Below are 17,706 nucleotides of genomic sequence, written 5' to 3'. Positions count from 1 at the left end.
CACTGTGAAACAGCAATCCTTGTGTTTTCCAAGGGCAGTAATTCATATATAGTCATCCCATTTTGATTTCTGAGCAGTGGATCTTGAGTAAACCAGAGAAGATCTAGTTCAGTCTCAGCGCAGTATTGTTTGAAACAATTTGCTGACAAGTCAGGGCAATATTGTCTAACTTAACAGCAAATGCTTCACATCTTAAATAAATGCTGTGCAAAAAAAGTTCTATATTGGTGAGCATATCTAGTTTAAATTTTTGGTGTTATATTTGTAAATTTTGAGGGATGAATTAGAAAATATGTTCTCTTGTCAAATGATTGCATTTTTAGGCTTGAAGAAATGCTGTTTTAAAAAGACACTTTTCTGAGTATTTTATATGTTCTTGATGTTACAGTGAAATTAAGGTCAGAGACCTTTGATTTCAGGAGCTATTTTGTTGATCCCTGTCTGAGGTGGAATTATAAGAAATTATATGAAAGATCTGGTCCAAGTTGCATCAGCATGGTTCTTAACATTACTAGGATGGTTTGTTATTGGTTTTGTGAAAATAATATGGTTCTATAAAATAATAGGTTAATGATACTATGTCAGGAACTTTATAGTGGCACATACAGTTCTGTGGTGGAGTTTTACACTGCAGGGCGTATGACAGACTGATTGGCTTAGCGAATTGGCTTAGCATTTATGAAGAGAAACAGGGGAAAAAGTCAGTAACAGCGTGACATAATAAATAATGGAGCCGAAAGCACTCTGTAGCTTCTAATGGAATTTGCAAAGTGAAATAATGAACTGTTTCAAATCTGCAATTGTCAGGCTAGTCCTTGACAGGTAGCCCCCACTCCGTGCAGGCTGCGGGAGTGCTGATGGACGCTTGCATGGAGGAACCGCAACAAGTATTGCGGAATGAATCCCCCTCTGCTTCCCCAGATTTGTAAACAAATGGCTAATGATGGAGATCATACAGTCCGTTCTCTACACTATCTCTGGATACTTCTTGAATTTCCTAACCTCTAGCTATAGGCATTTTATTTTAGGCCTTGAATCCTACAGATGAATGTATAGGGAGAAACAAAAAAAGGTCTCGAAGTCATTGCAGTCCCCAGCATGCTTCTTTAATGATCTGGAATCCATGAGAATTTTTCTCATGTATTTGGAAAGTCAACAAATTTGAGGACAGGCAAACGAAGGGGACAGTATATTCCCAAACCCCAGGATCCAGGCCTGTAGAATGGCTTCTTTGCTGCCTTGGAGGACCGTAGTTTGTGCCATGAAGTACATCCCTTATACCTTCTTTACTAGAAAAGCCCATTGTTCTGTGAGGTTAAAAATAAAAAGATAAAAGGTTAACCCTGTAAATATCTGTTTCTCCTTATCTTTTTGTTCTTTAGAGATTGTGTATTCCCACCTACTGCAAATACAAATTTCATAACTTTCCACCTCATCGAACTCATGGACAAGTCCATGGAACTCACGTCTACTTTAAGGATGTTAATGTACTTCTAACAGGGATGATGAAACCTGGGGAATTACAGAGGTGTCTTAGAGGTCCACCTTTGGAGATTGAAGTTCACGACCGGGATAGAAACATGGAAAACAACACAAAAAAGCCCTGTTTGTTTGGGGAAGATGAAGCAGATGAACACATGGGTAAGGTGAGCTTCCTTGCTTGCAAATCCACAATCAGTAATTCTTTTACAAGGAACAAAGTGTGGCATCCACATGGGGTAGCTAAAGTCAGTCTAACTGATTTATTGCTGGGTAAAAAGTACTTGACTATTAGCGCTCCCATTCATAGCTGCTCAGCTCCAAACACACCTGCTTTCAGTGAGGAGGATGAAAAAAAGACTGTAACAGAATCAGTGAGTAGTTCTTCCCTGCTGCCTATGGGAGATTATCTAGAATCAGACTCGCTTTTGAAAGTAAAAGTGGAAATAGCTGTACCGTTGGGAATGCAAGCAGAAATTGCTGATTCTCAAGTCACAAGTTGCCCATATGGTTGTATAATCTACATTTTTGACTACAATAATTCATCTTTATTACATGATTTGGTGGAAGAGATTACAGAAATCAATGCTAAAGCCCTCCAGCTGGACTGCTATCTTGTACACTTAATCGGAATGGCTCTTGCTGCATCGAAACTGAAAACCACACTTGAGAAACTTTCTGAGTTGGATATTGTTACTGGTTTTCACTTACTGGATGGAGCAACTCATCTCTTTGTCTTGGAGGGATTAAAAGACAGAGCAATCAAGAGACTATGGGACAGACACTTTGAAAGGTAGGAGAGTTTGAGGTTTTTCATCGGTTATTTCCTTAGATTCAGAGATTTTAATTGGATTTATACCTCCCCCATCCCTTTCTATACAAAGATATATAGGCAAGTACATGGCTGCGACTTTCTACATGGTTTTAGTGGAGATGAGTCCCAGTGGCTGCTTCACTTGAGCCATAATCTTCTATTTATCATGTTACACATGTTACACCGCCGATCATCTGCCTAAAGTTGAAATGAGATGGATGACAACGTGTACTTTTTTTTGTTAAGCTGCTACTTGGTTTGTGGAAACAGCACTATAATCTGCCAATTCTAAATAATAACAAAAATACTTAATGGGATCTAAAGCAAATGTAGTCACAATGAGGAAGCTGGACTTCAAGCTGTTTCTTCTTTTGAGCTTAGGGGAAAATGTGACAAATTCAAAATGAATGTCTCCCTCAAATTTTATGCTTAAAAAATAATTGGTATTTTTTCCAGCACTGTAGCATGTTGTCAAAGCTTTCCTGTGGTGGTTTGCTGGTTTGTTTTGTTTTGTTTTTTTTTTAATGCAAGTCACTTCATTGCAGTTACTGAAATTATTTATTGCATGAAAAGTTGTCTCTTGACAGTGCTCACCTGTAGCCTAAATTGAAGCTTTGTTTTACTGCTGAAGTATGAATTTTGGTAGTTGTGGTAGAAATATTTCTATAATGCTTTTGTAGCTATAAGGCAGCTGTTAAGGGCACAACACTGGTGAAACTGAGGTGAGCTTCCTTTCAAATGTTTGCCACGTGGCTTAAAAAGGAAACATATGCAACTCAGTTTTGTCATGAGAGTTTTGATATTTTCTTTGTAATTTTGTCCAAAATATTTTTTTCGGAACAGTTTATGTGAAGCGAAGGCCACAAGAGGTTCCATCTAAAGGACAATAGAGAGAGTAATTGTGCTGCAGAATTGAGGAAACCTGAAATACGGGCTGATAGTTTTAACCTTGTCATTGGGGTACTTTGTTACAGGACTTACAGAGAGGACGACGGACAACTGGAAATACTGTATAACTCACAACTGTCTTTCCATCAGCGCCTGTATACAGACCTGGAAGCTCTCTTTTATCGTTTCCGCCTCTGTCAGCCCCTCTTCGCTATCACAAAACAGCCTCTGCTCTACGTCAGAGGTACCGTTCCTTGGGCGTGTTTCCAGGCCTTGTCCAGGTATGACTCCTCCAGATTCACAGGCAAGAAATTAAGAAATGAAATATTAGCAAAATAAGAGTGAATATTTGAGATAAAAAATAATACTCATGGATATCTTTTCCTTGATGAAAGCAGTCTGTGGGCCTGGTGGGTAATTTAGATTTTAGATCAGGTAGGGTAAGGCGGAAGAGCATGGTTTTCTCACTGCTGATGCAGTGGTAACTTGGTATCGGTGAGCTCACTTTTAGTTTGGGCAGGAGTTTATAATTTTTAAACAAGAGAGGTGTATCAGTAGGATAGTGTATCAGAAAATATCTTAATATAATACAAATAGAAGAAAGAGAAAATTGCATTGTCAGAAGCATCAGCTGGGAAGGATTTACTTCTCTGCCCTCTTCTCATAGAGGTGGCGGAGGATGGAGTAAAGGAAGAGGCCAAATAGGACTTGATAGAGCCAGAAAGTCACTTGAACTAAGTGGGGAATTCTAAAAACTGTCTTCCTATGGTAACTAGAGAAAGGAAGAGTCTTGTGAGAGTTGGGAGAATATATTTCCTCTTCCTGGCTTTTTGTTTGAGGGTTTTGTTGCATGGTTTACTGCTGGAACTCCGCTGGGTTGCTCACTCTGTCAGCGGGCAGGTATTCACAGCTGTTTGCCTTAAAGCATCTCTGACGTTACGTCTCCTAGGATGGGTTAAAGAAAGTGTGTGAAGTCTCATGTGCATACAGCTCTATCTATCTATCTATTTTACAAATTTATGAAAAAAATTCTGGGTGTGTTTCTTTGTTTGTTTATTGGTACATTAAGACACATTTGTTGAGAGGTGGGAAAAGCTACCATCCATCTCTGATACGTGCAACCTAGGTTTAGAAAGCAGAGATGAACTGTGATTGCTTGCTTCCTTACTAGAAATAGACTGGCTTGTGTGGATGAACTTCTGAACTGAAATCCTGCAAAGCTTGTTTGAAATAAATGGGGACATTTGGTCCTGAGGCAAGAATGAGTGAATGTCTTCTAGACATCAATCTGATTTTATAAAAAATTCTTGTTAATGTGCAATAACATTCACACAGTCTTGTAGCAGCCTTACCCCTTGCCCTCCCACATGCTTGCTTTTTGGTAAAACACACTCGGTAATGTGTAGTACGTATGGATGGCCTGTCTATGACAAGTTTTATTTTGCGTATGCCAAGCTGCCTAGATGGTACACCTCTGATCTAGCAGGCTGGTTTAGTGGCTCTCTCTGTGCCCCCTTGTTGGCTGGCCCATTCAAGTTCAAGAACTGTTTATTTGCTGATGACTAATGAAACTTAACGTCATTAAGCTAATGAAGAGCAAGGCCTTTACACTTAAAGTTCTGAAGTATATTCATTCTAGTGATCTGCAAGTAATTTGGGTACCTCTTCACATATCTGTAATTTGTTTCACGTTTACTCTAGAGATGGTGAGGAAAAGAACACAATATGAAGGTGGCTGGTGGCCATCACTGTGCTGTTCTTCAAAGTCCTTTTTTCTTTTCATTTTTTTCTCCGATGATGGTTGGTAAATACCTTTCTTCCTTTAGCTATGTGCTGGCAATATTTGAGGGAGAAAATAACATGCTGCTGCATGTTTTAGATACTTGTTAGTTAATTTTCTGGTGAAATTTTATTGTAGTATCTCCTGCCCAAAAAAAAGCACATTAAATCAGCAGGTTGGCTGCTGTGCACAACTCGCTAGAGAGCTGCAGCTCAGGTTCCTGCAGTCAAAGTGAGGGTTTCAGGATGGCTGGGATGATTTTAAATGCAGGGGGTTATTTTTCCACTAGGCAGAGGTGAAGCTGCAGGAAGGATCACTATATTTCAGAGCAGTCATTGCTATAAAATCAGAGAGAACCTCAGTAAAAGCATCTTCAGTGGCTGAGACAATGTCCTTGTAGGCACCAGCTCTTTCCAGCAGCCCCCCTGCGAGGAGTGACTCCCGTCTGCCAGCCTTTGGGTGTTAGTCCTTTTTGCCATCCCCTCATTCTGCTCTGTGTAGTTATTCAGAGAAACACAAATAAATTCTTCACGGAAGTATACAGGCTGTGACTGGGTTCAAAAGCAGTCTCTAACTTGCAGAACTCCTGGGTTTGGTTTGTTGTTGGTTTGCTGTAGTCAGTCAGTGGTTTAGTGTGTGCGCAACAGAAACTGCTGCCTCTCGATACATTTCCTTCTGCCAGAACTAGCCAGGAAAGTAATTTTAACTGTAGAAAAACTAATGCGCATGATCCATATGCACAATGTCTAATTTAATTTTTAACATAGCGATATAAATTCAATTTGTGTCATTAATGCTGATGCAACTTTGAAATTAATGTCATTTATCGGTTGCATGAATTGTTCAGAAGTAATGATAAGAAAATAATGTTGCAGTAATTTTACAATCGAGCTCTTTTACCATACTTTGTGAAGTTACTCTCCTCAAATAAAGAATAACTATGAATAAATGAATTAACAATTTTCCGCTTTCGGTAAGGAATCACAATACCGTGTTTGGCTATCAGGTAAGTTGCTTTATTTCATGGCCTCTGCTCTGGCCTGAGAATCGAACTAAGCGCGTGAGTACAAAGCGTGTGTGTGCTGCTCAGTAGCTGGCGTGTATTTGGAACTGCTTTTCCGTTGACGCTAGTCTTTTCAGGCCAAATTTTGTGAATGAAGAGAAATCAGATGTGAGGTAAACATTGTCATGAATGGCATCCAGGGTGAAAGTTGATCAGAATGAGATGTGAAATAAGGTAAGGCAGGATGGATTTTAGTGGGTGTTCAGCATAAATAAGGGTTATGCGCTAGAACCAGTGTGCAGGAAGGGAGTTTGCTTTATTGCCTTTCCAGCCAGAGGCTAGAGAAGTTCAGCAGCTAATCATTAACTTGCAGCTAAATCCTCAGGGGTTTATTAAACTGCTAAACTTCTTTATTGCTGCTAAATGCCAGCATACAGGAACTGACCTGAACTTCTTAGTAAACAGATGTTTCAAGAAGGTTTTATAGTTTATCCACAGTATTATTAACTGTGATGATTTGATTGCAGTAGAGATTTTGTACGCTAATAAAATGTTGATGTCTATTTGTAGGCTCAGTTTCCTGTGTCACAGTAAGAGATTGAGGGATGTAATTCACAGGGATCTGCTGCCCTCCGCCGAGATGGTCACCATCTTGAGTCATGAGTACGGAGCTCCCTTCACTGATGAGGATCTCTTCATTCAGAAACCTCCTTTGCTCTCATTTTCCTCTGATGGTTATACAGCGCCAGGAAAAGTTAGCGGAGTGAAACAGGTGGTACGTTCTTCATTAGATAACTCCAATGAAGGGTACGTGCAACGGAAGAAAGAAATGGCAGACAAAATGTCTTCTGCGAGAAGCCATATTGGGGTGAGTAGTTTGCCATAAGTGAGAGGCAAGCCTCATAGTTGTAAAACTTCATAGCCGTAATCAACACCTCCTTCATCTCCTGAAGTAATGACTCATGAGACTTAAAAACTTTTAGTAGGGTGTTTGTAGGTATCATACAAACATAAAAAAGTACAGGGTAATTTTATTTTGTGAAAGTTGAATTGCAAATGTAATTGCTTCTCAAGGGGAAGGACAATTCTAATGGTTGCAGGTAAACAGAGGAGACACTGCGTGAGTGGTAAAGAAACTGATTATCTAAAGGACTTGTAATTTCTTTTTACGTTTGGTTCCTATTTTTCTTTGTCTCTTTATTCTCCATAGCTCCCGCATTGTGCTTTAGCATGTCATCCAGGCTTTGGATGCTTGCAGGGCACCGAGTCAACTTAAGCTCATGTGAAAATTGTGCTTTCTTCTCTTGCCACATGAAAGACCTACTTGCCTTGGAACAACCATGATGGCATTTATTCTTAACTAAATAAAATCAACAGGTTCAGACAGAGCTGAGCTGAACTTTAAGGAAATGGTGAAGAATTTTAGAACCTCTTCTGGCTTGTTACCAGCATCCATCTACCCCTTCTGTTGCATCAGGGAAAATGCGTTGAAACCAAATCCTTTCCTGTTAATACAGACATCACAGAAGGGGTGTCCCACATGTTTCCTGGGAGTCCGAATTGTTTTTTTGGAGTACATTGCTTAGTTGAGGACTCTATCCAGCCTGTGGTTTGTGAAGAATAGTTCCGAATACTTTTTCCTGTATATATTTTAATACGAAGAGGTTTTGCCTGATATGTGGAAATCTGTGTTCCTGTATAAGAGTACTGTCTTGGAGATACTGAAAGAAATTGAGCTCCTAAGTATTTCCTTTTTCAGTCTTAGTCTGATGATAAAGGAGTACTACGTGAAGCTAGAAAACAAGACAATCTTAAGTAATTGTTCCTGGTGCTTGCATTTATAACATCATAGGAGGGTGAAAGCAGCAGAGCTCTTGAGCCTAATAATTATATAGATTAAGTGTAGGGTTATTTTGTTGTTTATATAAAGTTAGCAGTGTACATGTTTTAACCAGTTTTCGTTTTATACATAATTTTACATCAAGAGGCTAATAGAGGAACTGGGAAGTCCTCTATGGAAAAGGAAATACGAAATTCTTTTTTAATAGCAGGTAAGGTAACCTTTCAGGCTTTTGGATTAAAAAAAAAAAAAGGAAAAAAAAAGAGGAAATACAATTTTTATTCTCTTGCTGTAATTACCTATTATGGCCGAGTCTGAATTGAAAGCCATAATTACCATAAACACACTAGAATGACTTTCTTAAGTCAGTGAAAAGGTACGAGGGTTTAATTGTGCTGTGTCAGTAGAGAAATTGGAAGAGTTCTAATGAATGATGCTTCCCATGTCACGTGTATGAAGATGACCAGCACCAGCTCCCTAGAACAAACATTTAGATCTGTAAGTAGAAGTCGTTCTCTGGTGAGTGCTTGCCTCCAGTCGGCTGCCGTTAGTCTTGCACAATGGCATCTGCAAGGGTGAAATGGAGCTGGTTCTTTTTAATAGTCTTTTTGTGGAGTATTTTATTAACAAGCGGCTGTGTAATAAATCTATATATAAATACAGATTATGTTTTGCTGAGGGTTTTTTTTTTAAGTTTTTTTTTTTTGTTTTAATGTTCACAAAATCATTTGCTTGTTTATAATTTTTCGTAACACTCTGAATTCCCAATTCAGACAGAACTCGCCTGTAATCTCTCTTTGCAGGCTAACATTGGTGCTGTACGCCAACTCAAAGGAAAGACGAAAAAGCCAAAGTTTGAAGCTTTCAGGATTTCTCCTGTTGATGGCAAATCTGTCTTTAACTACAGCTGTCAAAACCTGAATTCGGCAGAACTTGCAAAGAAGCGTCTTCGCCAGGAAATGGCAAAGGTAAAATGAGACACATAACTGGAATATCTTGGCTTGCTGTAAGTAGTCCTTAAAGAAGAGAGATTAATTAAGTAGTTTTACAATAGCAATTTCAATTTTAGCACATAGGAATTTGGGATCCAAAAAGATCTCATTCTGATAGGTATTTTTGTTGCTGTGTAAAGTTAATGCTGCTCGTTACAGTCAGGTGGTCTCCTCTCCGTGAGCTGGGCTGTCATTTTGAGTGCAGACTTGGATAACCTCAGAGGTCACTTCCAGTTCTGCGTCCCACGCATAAATAAGTGGGAGAATTTGAGTAATGGCAGCGTCAGTGTATGCAGTGTTAAGTGATTTGAAGAACACAGTTAAGAACACATCTGAAAAATCACATTTATCTGCTTTTGTCTGAATAGCTGGCTTGAATCTTAGTAACAAATGCTATTTTCCTATCAGCTAGTGGAAATTACTGTAGCTCCGTGAAAACAGTTCATGCTGTACCGTGAGCACAGTATGAACTAGAGTTCTATTTTTGTGCAAATAATATTGAAGGTATGTATTTCTGTAATTATTTTACTGACATCCCGTTATATCACTTGTAATTAAATCCATCATTGGATTCTAATAGAATGAAATAAAAAAAATTAATATTTAATGATATATATATTGTATAATTTTGATCTGTGATTACTTGCAGTCTTAAGGAAAGAAATTATACTGGTTCTGTACCTTGTGGGCTGCTCTCCCAGCAGAGGGGAATTCACATCAACAACAAAAAAATGTATTTTCTTTTGTGTAGGAACCAAAGAAGAGATTCACTTATTGTCAGGAGTATCTGTCAGCCACATTTGACCCAGTGGATGCGGTTGCTGCATGTGAGGAATTCTTTGCAAAATCCAAGAGCCTGTGGCTGTCACCAGATGGATTTGTATTTCCTGGATTTAAAAGCAGCATTGAAAGCAACCTGCACCCTCAGATGCCTGATGAAGCACGTCTGGAGGAGTTAAGGGAGGTAACAGAAGACTTAAATCAACAGTCCCAAGGGAACTCAAGCATTTTAGGAGACTTGAAAGAGGCAGAGTGCTTTAGTTTATGGAAGTCTCTTCTGAGCGGTACAGCCAAGGCAGCTCTTCTGAGGGTGATGCTTATATTTGCAGTTTGAGTACAGCAACATCTAGTTTACCCAGGTGACGCTTTGTTTGCATACACAAGTTCTACCCTGAGCCCATACAGAAAACCTGTTTACCAATATTAATTGGATATTAATAGGTATATAGAGTATATAATAGGTATATAGAGACTATATAGTGCTTTGTTTTACATTTACAGCTGGGGTCTAGTGTCAGAAAAATCATAATATTGCATTCCGTGATGAATGGGTTCCAGGCTGTTCTTCATGAGTTGCCAATCTAGGCATACCCTTCCTTCATGTTTCCGAATTCTCTCATGGCTTAGTTTTCCTCCATCTTTCTATTTATGGTTTGTAGTTACAGTTTTATGGAGTGTTTGTCCTCCACCATTGTGTTCTCTGTCAGTTTTGTTCTGCCCTGTGTCCTTCTGCTCTTTACTATTTAGCTTCTGGTTTCCTGCCATCTTACTTGGATCATCATCTTGACTAGTTTACAGTTCCATGTTTTGAACAGTTTTCAGCATTGCGCATACTCTAGTGCATGTGGTCTGCATTAGGAAGAAAATTTGTATGTTATTAGAATTGGCAAAATGAGGAAATAAAGGGAAGAGAAACGGGGCGGGGTGGGTGGTTGTGCAGTATCAGTAAATTCTATCAAATGCATTGAACACAGTCACAGCACGGAGTGGAACAGGCTTAGAGGCTCCTTATTGTAATTTTCAGGCTTTATTTATCTTACTTTTTTTTTCATACAAATTAAAGTAGTTTCTCAAAAAGGTTAGAGTATAGCTGGAGTGAAATGGTTTGTGAAAACAAAGTGCTTTTCCCTGATGATGCTGGAGAATGTGTGTTCTCGTGAAGGAGCAGAGAAGGTTCACTGACCAAGAGCCAGCCAGTACGGTGTAAGTGCTGGTGCCTTTTGCCAACGAGACAAAAAAGAGGAGGGGAACTGGGCAGCGCAGGCTCAGAAACTGCCGAGCTGAAAAGGGGTTGCAGCTTCCAGTGCAGCGGCTGGGACTGACACCGGAGTCACCGCACTGAAATAAATGGGGGGCTGTGATGTTGGGTGTGGGAGCAGCAGCCGAGCAGGGTGTTGTGTTGAGCATTGGCACCTCCCGATGGGATGGGAGCGGGGAAGAGCGCTGACAGCCTGGCGGTACCCATAGCTGGGCAGCATCAGCGTGAGCCGTGGAGCTGAGAAAAGAGGAAGGAGGCTCCTTCCGCTCAAGCAGGGACCTCACGGGCATGACCAGCGTTATGTCGGGTAATGGAGATTGATTCTGAACTCGTGTTACCTGAACGGTGGAACAAAAGCAGAAAGCCATTAGGATCCCATTCTGAAGCAGGCTGGTTTTGACACACAGCCTCTTTAACCATCCTGGTGTTCTTTTCAAGCGCAGAATTTGACCATCTTCTGTAACACCATCCCTTGGCAGGCTAAAATGTTCTTGGAGTTCTTCTGGATTCCTGAAATATCTGTACTGTTTCAGTACAGTAACATATCCGTACAATATGTATAATAGTACTGTAAAATACCTGTGCGGTTTCTGTACTGGCTCAGCTGTCCTTTAACTGCACAGTTTTAGGTAAAACAGTGAAAGTACAGGACTAACAACAGGCAGTGGGGGTTAATTTGGAGCTTAGGAAGGATAGTTCTGTCTGAAAAAATCTAATTGGTATTTCAGCAGTGGGTAGTCAGAGAACCACAAAAAGTTGAACTCTATTTCATAATTGTGATGATGAATATTCCTGCCATGATTCCACCTGCTTCCTCGGGACACCTGGGCTCTTGGCCCCAAGAGTTTAATACTAATAATTGTATTTTTAGAAGCACCGGGACGGTTTCTGCTTTCTAAAAGCACTGTGCTTTACGATTATCCTTGAGATGATGTATAGCTCTCACTGTTCTGGCAATTCTGTAGTCAGCCCGTGTCTTACCGTTGGGAGAAGATAAATAACTAGTTAGGGTTTGGACTGGGTCTGTCCTCTCAGAGTCTCATCGCGTGGAGGAGGATAGTGATATGGACTCATGTAGAGGGGAGGGATGGTCCACATTGGCCTGCAAGTTTAGCAGCTGTGTATGAAATACAGCAAATGCGTCAGACCCTTTATATCACTGCAGAGAAATGTGACATAAATATGAAACTGAATCCCCTGGCAGGTATTTCTCAAGTGTACTGTTAGTGCCTGTGTGTTAGGTACCAGCTCCGTGCTAGAGTAGCAGCAGCTTGCTCATAAAATGGATTTTTGTTCTTACTAATGTGTATCAAACACAAAAAATTGGAAAGACAGTCTTGCGCAGTGAAGTCTGGACTTCGGTAAGATCCTATTATGGTAGTTGGTAGATCGCTACCCAAGAATCTGGCTAACTTCATTTTGTAACTCCTCCCTGGTGATTTTGGCCTGTCCTCTTAAAGGGATTCAATTTTCATTTAGAAATGGCAGGAGAATGCTCTGCATGCTAACATGGAGCCAGTGCTGTCACGAGACAGATGGAGCTGGGACAAACGGCACATTGATTTCGATCTTTATAAGAAGCCACCTGAGCTCTTCATGACAACAGCCCCACAGACTGGTAATGGATCTGGTAAAATTAACTAATCACAAAGCTTTTAACTTGACATATGGTCCTGAAGCTTGTTGAGTTCTGCCGTAGAGGAAGGGAGTTTGAATGCAAAGAGGTTTAACAAGGAGATCCACGTACAGCAAAACTGTTCGTACTTGAGCAAATGAAGCATCTTAGGATGTAAAACCTTGGCCATACTGCAATTTTACCCCTCCGTTTACTCAGCTTCTTAGTCTTACTTCGTCTGTAGCAAAATATGACAGGGAGGACATCCTTCTTGGTTTATTCTTCTGTGAAGCTGGCTTTATTGGCTGCCTGATCGTCCTTTGTACAGCTTGATGGCAATCAGCTTTAGTTACCAAGGGCAGACAAAAAGCTGCCTCGCCGACTGTAAGCAAAACCAGATACTGGGTCCAGAGGTGGCCTGAGAGGAGCCAGTGAAATCTGCACACTGCAGCGGGCCTTGGTGAGGTGCTCAGCGTATAACCTCAGGTTCTCCCACAGACAGTAACAGGCAAAGTTGTATTGCATTATGAAACGGTATTTTGAAAAGTGTTTCTTTTTGCACAGAACCAACCGAGAGTCACTGTAATATTTACAAGCAGAAAATAATATATTTATTGTGGCTGCTGGAATCTTTCATCTTTCTTTTACAACTTTTCTGCTGCACATTACCCTGCAACTAACAAAACACTTGCTTGGTGCCGTTCTTCTCAAGTGCTTCTTAGAGAGAAAGGCTTTAGGAAGCAGTCAGGGTAATTCCACACTCACATGTGTTTTATGGAGCCTCCAGGAGAGTGCACTGCCTTTGCTGGGGGCACTAGCCGTTGTTGTGACACCTTATCATTTCTTCCAGTGGAATCCTTGGGAGAAAGGTGGTTCTTTGCAGTAGAGGTTTTTAGCCTACTTTTTTTAGTTCAAACAGCCCAAACTTATCTTTTCTGTCTAACTGGTTTCTATTGCCTGGTTTTTCTTTTACAGTCTGTTGTTGGCCTTGTGAAGATGCTACTCGGATTCTGCAAACTAGCTTTGATGACACCGAGCCGAAAGCTCAGCAGCGCTGCACAGCAGCCCAGTTACCCACGTGTGGGCCACAAGCCAGGTTTCAGCCTCAGACGCTCCGAGGACTTCGGAAAGATGAACCTCTGAAATTCTCACTCAGGAAGGCAGGACCAATTCTGAAGGTAAAGGGTAACTGAGCCTGGCCCCCACCTTGGCGCAGCAGCAGCAGCAGCTGTCCTGCGCTTTGGGGAAGACAGATCACGTGGGACACTCTTCGTTTAGCACAATACTTTCTGAAGTAAAAATATTTGTTAAAATTGGTGTTGGTAGCGGTGGTTGACTCAGTCTTACAAAGCTCTTAGAAAAACATATCAGCCCAGGCACAAAATGATTTATTTTTTTTTTTAGATCCTTGCTTTGATGGTCAGAGATAATGAAGGAAGGGGGAGAATTTCTGTTCAATTAACTAACTTGCCTGTCAGTGTGCAGTGGGTGAGAAAAGAAGAACAATTTTTGGCCAGCTGGCTTAGCAGCCCCAAAAGAAATTGTAATGTCCCCTGATGAAATGTAGGGGCCGAGGCACTTGTATAGACGAGATGCCAAATGTCTCACCATGTGTCCCCTTGATTACCATGGTGCTGTAGAGAGCCTTGCACTGCAGCCTGTTGGTGCGAAAATCCCACACAGACACCCCAGTTTGCAGGACTAAAGGATTTGTGCTCATTAATATGAAAAGCTGTATGGGTGGCCTGCACCTAACTGTTCTTTTGTCGGCTGATGATAGGCCATGGGGGCGTATAAACTGACCCAGCCCCCAGCGTCCTTTTAAAGCTGATTTGATCAAAGGGGCTGAAGCTCACTCTTGGCTACAGACCTCCAGAAAAACAAACACAGGAACTGCGAGAATGTTGTTAACAAAAGCAGAGTTAAACCTTGGAGACCAACCCACTGCCACCCACCTGCCTTTTTTTTTGTTTTTTTTTTTTTAAATATTCTGAGTGCCAGGTTTTGTATTAAATGGCCACTGGGCAGCACGCTGCCCGGCCTCCGCAGCTCACACTGTCAGGCTTTGAACTGCGCAGCCCTTTGTGCTCCCTGTGCTTGGCCGCCTGTTTTGATTTGGCTGTTCAGACTGTGGAACTTGGCCGTCTTGGGCTCTTTGCCTGGTTCCTGTAGTTCCAATACACAGCCCTTTCTGCCAGACTGCCTATAAATACGCGTATTAATTTATTAGCTACCTTAACATCTTGCACTTCGTGACATTCTAATTATGGCAGTCAGCTTTGCCTCGGTCCTGTCCCAAGTCTCTTGAACGCGTTTTTCAAGCCCATGGGAAGAGACTTCTGTCTCGCTACTCTTTTGCAAAGACAGCCCCTTATAAAGGAGCTGTTATGGGCATTAACTTCCGAGGGTCTGCTTTGGATAAAAGATAAAAAGAAAAACGAAACCACAAAACAAACACCACCCCCGCCCTGACAAAAAAAGCACTGTATTTTTAGTTGTTGCTTTTAATAATTTCCAAACTAGCCTCCTTTTCCAGTACAGTGTTTTTCCTCTGCCAGAAAAAGAAAGCAAATGTCCTTGCCGAATGATGTGCCTTGCTGAAGGAACATCGAATTTAAACGTGATGGATATATTAAGGCTAAACATCCAGAGTCACGTTATCACATCATCATTTATTTTCTGCTTATTTTTATGTAAGATTGTTTTCAGAAGGGGGAACCCGATATCTCGGCTCCACGAGTGAGTTCAGTGCCGTTGCCTTCTATTATCTGCGCATTCTTACGCTATTGTGCTCTCTACCGATTTGTCTCTCTTGGATTGACTCCTCCTTCACCTGATTTATTTTTTTTTTTAAACCTTCTTTGCCGTAGCAGCGTAGAGCCGGTTGCTGAGTGCTGTGGCTTTTCCTCCACACTGTCTAAGCAGTGGAATTCTCAGCGGAGGGTGCCTGGCTGATGCCAGCTGGTACCAGCCGTGCGGGGCTGGGCGTTGCTGGATCCCAGAGGGATGGTGCGCTCCATCCATCCCGCCGGCGCTCCGGCCCCCCTTCCCCAGGGCTCATTGCTCATCCCTGCAGTGGGGTCCAGCTCCACGCTGCCCTCCCCCAGCTGGGAACCGACACAAGGTCGTCTTCTCTTAGCACATAGAGGGAAACAGTCTCTTCCTAGGCACAGGTGTTGTATCTTGAGCAGCATTTACTTTTTGCTATAAAAGCAAATACAGACTTTGTTTAAAAAAATTGTAATCAGGCTTCCTGTACCTGCTTCAAATGCTGGACTGGCCCTCAAACCAGCTGCTTTATTTGGCCTTCTGCAAGTGTAAGCTGCAAACTGAGTTACGGATGCTCACTTCTCACCGTCAAATCCTGCTGCCGAGTATATTTAGTCTCTCAGCTCTTGTCTGGTGCAGCTGTTTGATTACTGGCACAATTTCTGCTATTTCTACTCACTTGTGAGGCAAGCAAACCCTGAGTATGACAGCTGTGGGCGCTTCCAAGCTGCAGCTTTATCTTTGCTGACTAACCTGCCAGTTGTGGGGCTTGGCTTGGTTGTTTTTTGTGTGTTTATTTTGGTTTTTTTCCACTTAGCACCAAGACTCAGCTTGTGATTTATATCAGATGTTTTTGAAGCACAAAGGTTGTTCATAATGTTTTTTTCTTTAAAAGTGATCTCAAATCCAGACTGTAAGCCCACAGGAGTTTGAGCACTGCGCACTTTAGCTGTGTATATTCCAACCTTGTAGTTTGCCTGTAAGGTAAATGCTCTGGGGCGCATTTATGTGATAATACAAGTGTGCAACAGCTGTCGTGGTCTTGTCCATGTTTTGGGGAATCTGTGCTTTTAAAAAATGGCCTCACCTTGGAGCTCAAAGGCACCCACAGCTTTCTGTGCAGGCGGACATTCCTCATCTCAGTCTTTTTTTTTTAACACCTTGCTGGCTGAGCACCTCAACAGCCGCTATTTCCTTGTCCCAGCCTCTCCCGGCCCTGCCGGCGTTGGACACCCAGCCCTGTGACACCCCTTGGGATGGCCTCCCGGGAAGCAGCAAGAGCATGGCCAGGGGCTTTGCACCAGGTCCTGAAGACCAGCACAGCTTGAAGTGGCACAAGAACGTTATCCCCTGCCACACCAGAGAGCACGAGACGTTTGGAAAACTCCCAGGCGCAGAGTTCAGGTACGATAACCTAACTGCTAGAAATAGCAAAAGTGGGCCCACATCATTTCATATGGTGTGTGTCAAAGAGTTACAGTATACAGACATTATAAACATAAATTACTAGGTCGATAAATTAACTTCTTGGAATGTATCCCAAGAGACAAACCAATTATCCAGGCCAGCTTGGCATTCTTGGGAGGTCTCCCTTAGAGTTAAGGAGTTGGGTTTATCACTGGTAAATACTGGCCCTGGGTGTCACGATATATCACCTGTGTGGTCACCGATGGAGCTTCCCACAGAGCTGTCAGACACTGACACTTCAGCCATAGGCCTGGCCTTACACTGGAAAACGTAGGCTGCAGTATTTCTCATCTAAGAAGCATAGATTTAAGTTCCTTAAGAGCAATTTTCACCTTTCTGGTTTAATTTACCTGCTAGAAATTTGGAGAAGTTTCATGTTACTTGAACTTCCAAAATTAACCGGTATCAAACAGCAAATCTTGCATTAACAGGAAACTTGTAGTTACTCTCTCAGTTACATATGGAGCAATGTAAAGTGGTTTCATTGGTATCTTGTTCTTTGTTGTGAGACAACTTCTGGCCTTTATTTTGCTGTCATGCCATCACATAGTCTAAGATGCTGCTTCACTTCATTTAATTATTCAGTTCTTGCAGAAATGAGATCTTTCAGGATCCCACACTAGATATAAATTGTGCTTAACAAGGTCAGACTTTGGCCTTTTGAGCGTCAACTTGTGAAATGATGATTCATCAGCGCCTGTGTTGAACCTGGTATTTTACTGGGTTGACCGCTAGATTTGCCATTTCAGGCCTGGCCTCTTTTCTTCCAAAGATAAGGCAGAGCTGCATCTAATAGAGGAGGGCGTTCGCTGACACAATTACTGTCTGTGTTCGTTAGCCCATTCACAACTACTAAGCTCTTAGTAAATTTTGCCAGAGCCCACACCAAGCTCAATGTCACTGCACTCGATGGTCAGCATTCCTGCTTCACAGCACCCTTCCCCCAAGAGCTGCTCAGCAACAGGAATGAAGTAACGCAGTCGTAGTAACTGATGAAAGCGGTGAGCTCATGGGCTATTAC

General features: G+C 41.7%; 1 protein-coding gene across 1 annotated transcript in view; it reads left to right on the top strand.

Moving 5' to 3' along the window:
- CFAP92 (cilia and flagella associated protein 92 (putative)) overlaps positions 1–17,706 on the top strand; it is a 35,594-nt gene that overhangs the window by 17,028 nt on the left and 860 nt on the right. Inside the window, exons 10-17 of the mRNA XM_063347628.1 lie at positions 1,383–2,272; positions 3,268–3,462; positions 6,535–6,832; positions 8,608–8,772; positions 9,548–9,760; positions 12,314–12,464; positions 13,425–13,627; positions 16,423–16,622. Of these exons, the coding sequence (XP_063203698.1) occupies positions 1,383–2,272; positions 3,268–3,462; positions 6,535–6,832; positions 8,608–8,772; positions 9,548–9,760; positions 12,314–12,464; positions 13,425–13,627; positions 16,423–16,622 (2,315 nt within the window). The remainder of the gene's footprint in view (positions 1–1,382; positions 2,273–3,267; positions 3,463–6,534; positions 6,833–8,607; positions 8,773–9,547; positions 9,761–12,313; positions 12,465–13,424; positions 13,628–16,422; positions 16,623–17,706) is intronic.

The sequence above is a fragment of the Chroicocephalus ridibundus genome, chromosome 10 (genome assembly GCF_963924245.1).
Source record: "Chroicocephalus ridibundus chromosome 10, bChrRid1.1, whole genome shotgun sequence".
NCBI lineage: Eukaryota > Metazoa > Chordata > Aves > Charadriiformes > Laridae > Chroicocephalus > Chroicocephalus ridibundus.
This window is presented reverse-complemented; position numbering and strand designations above follow the sequence as displayed.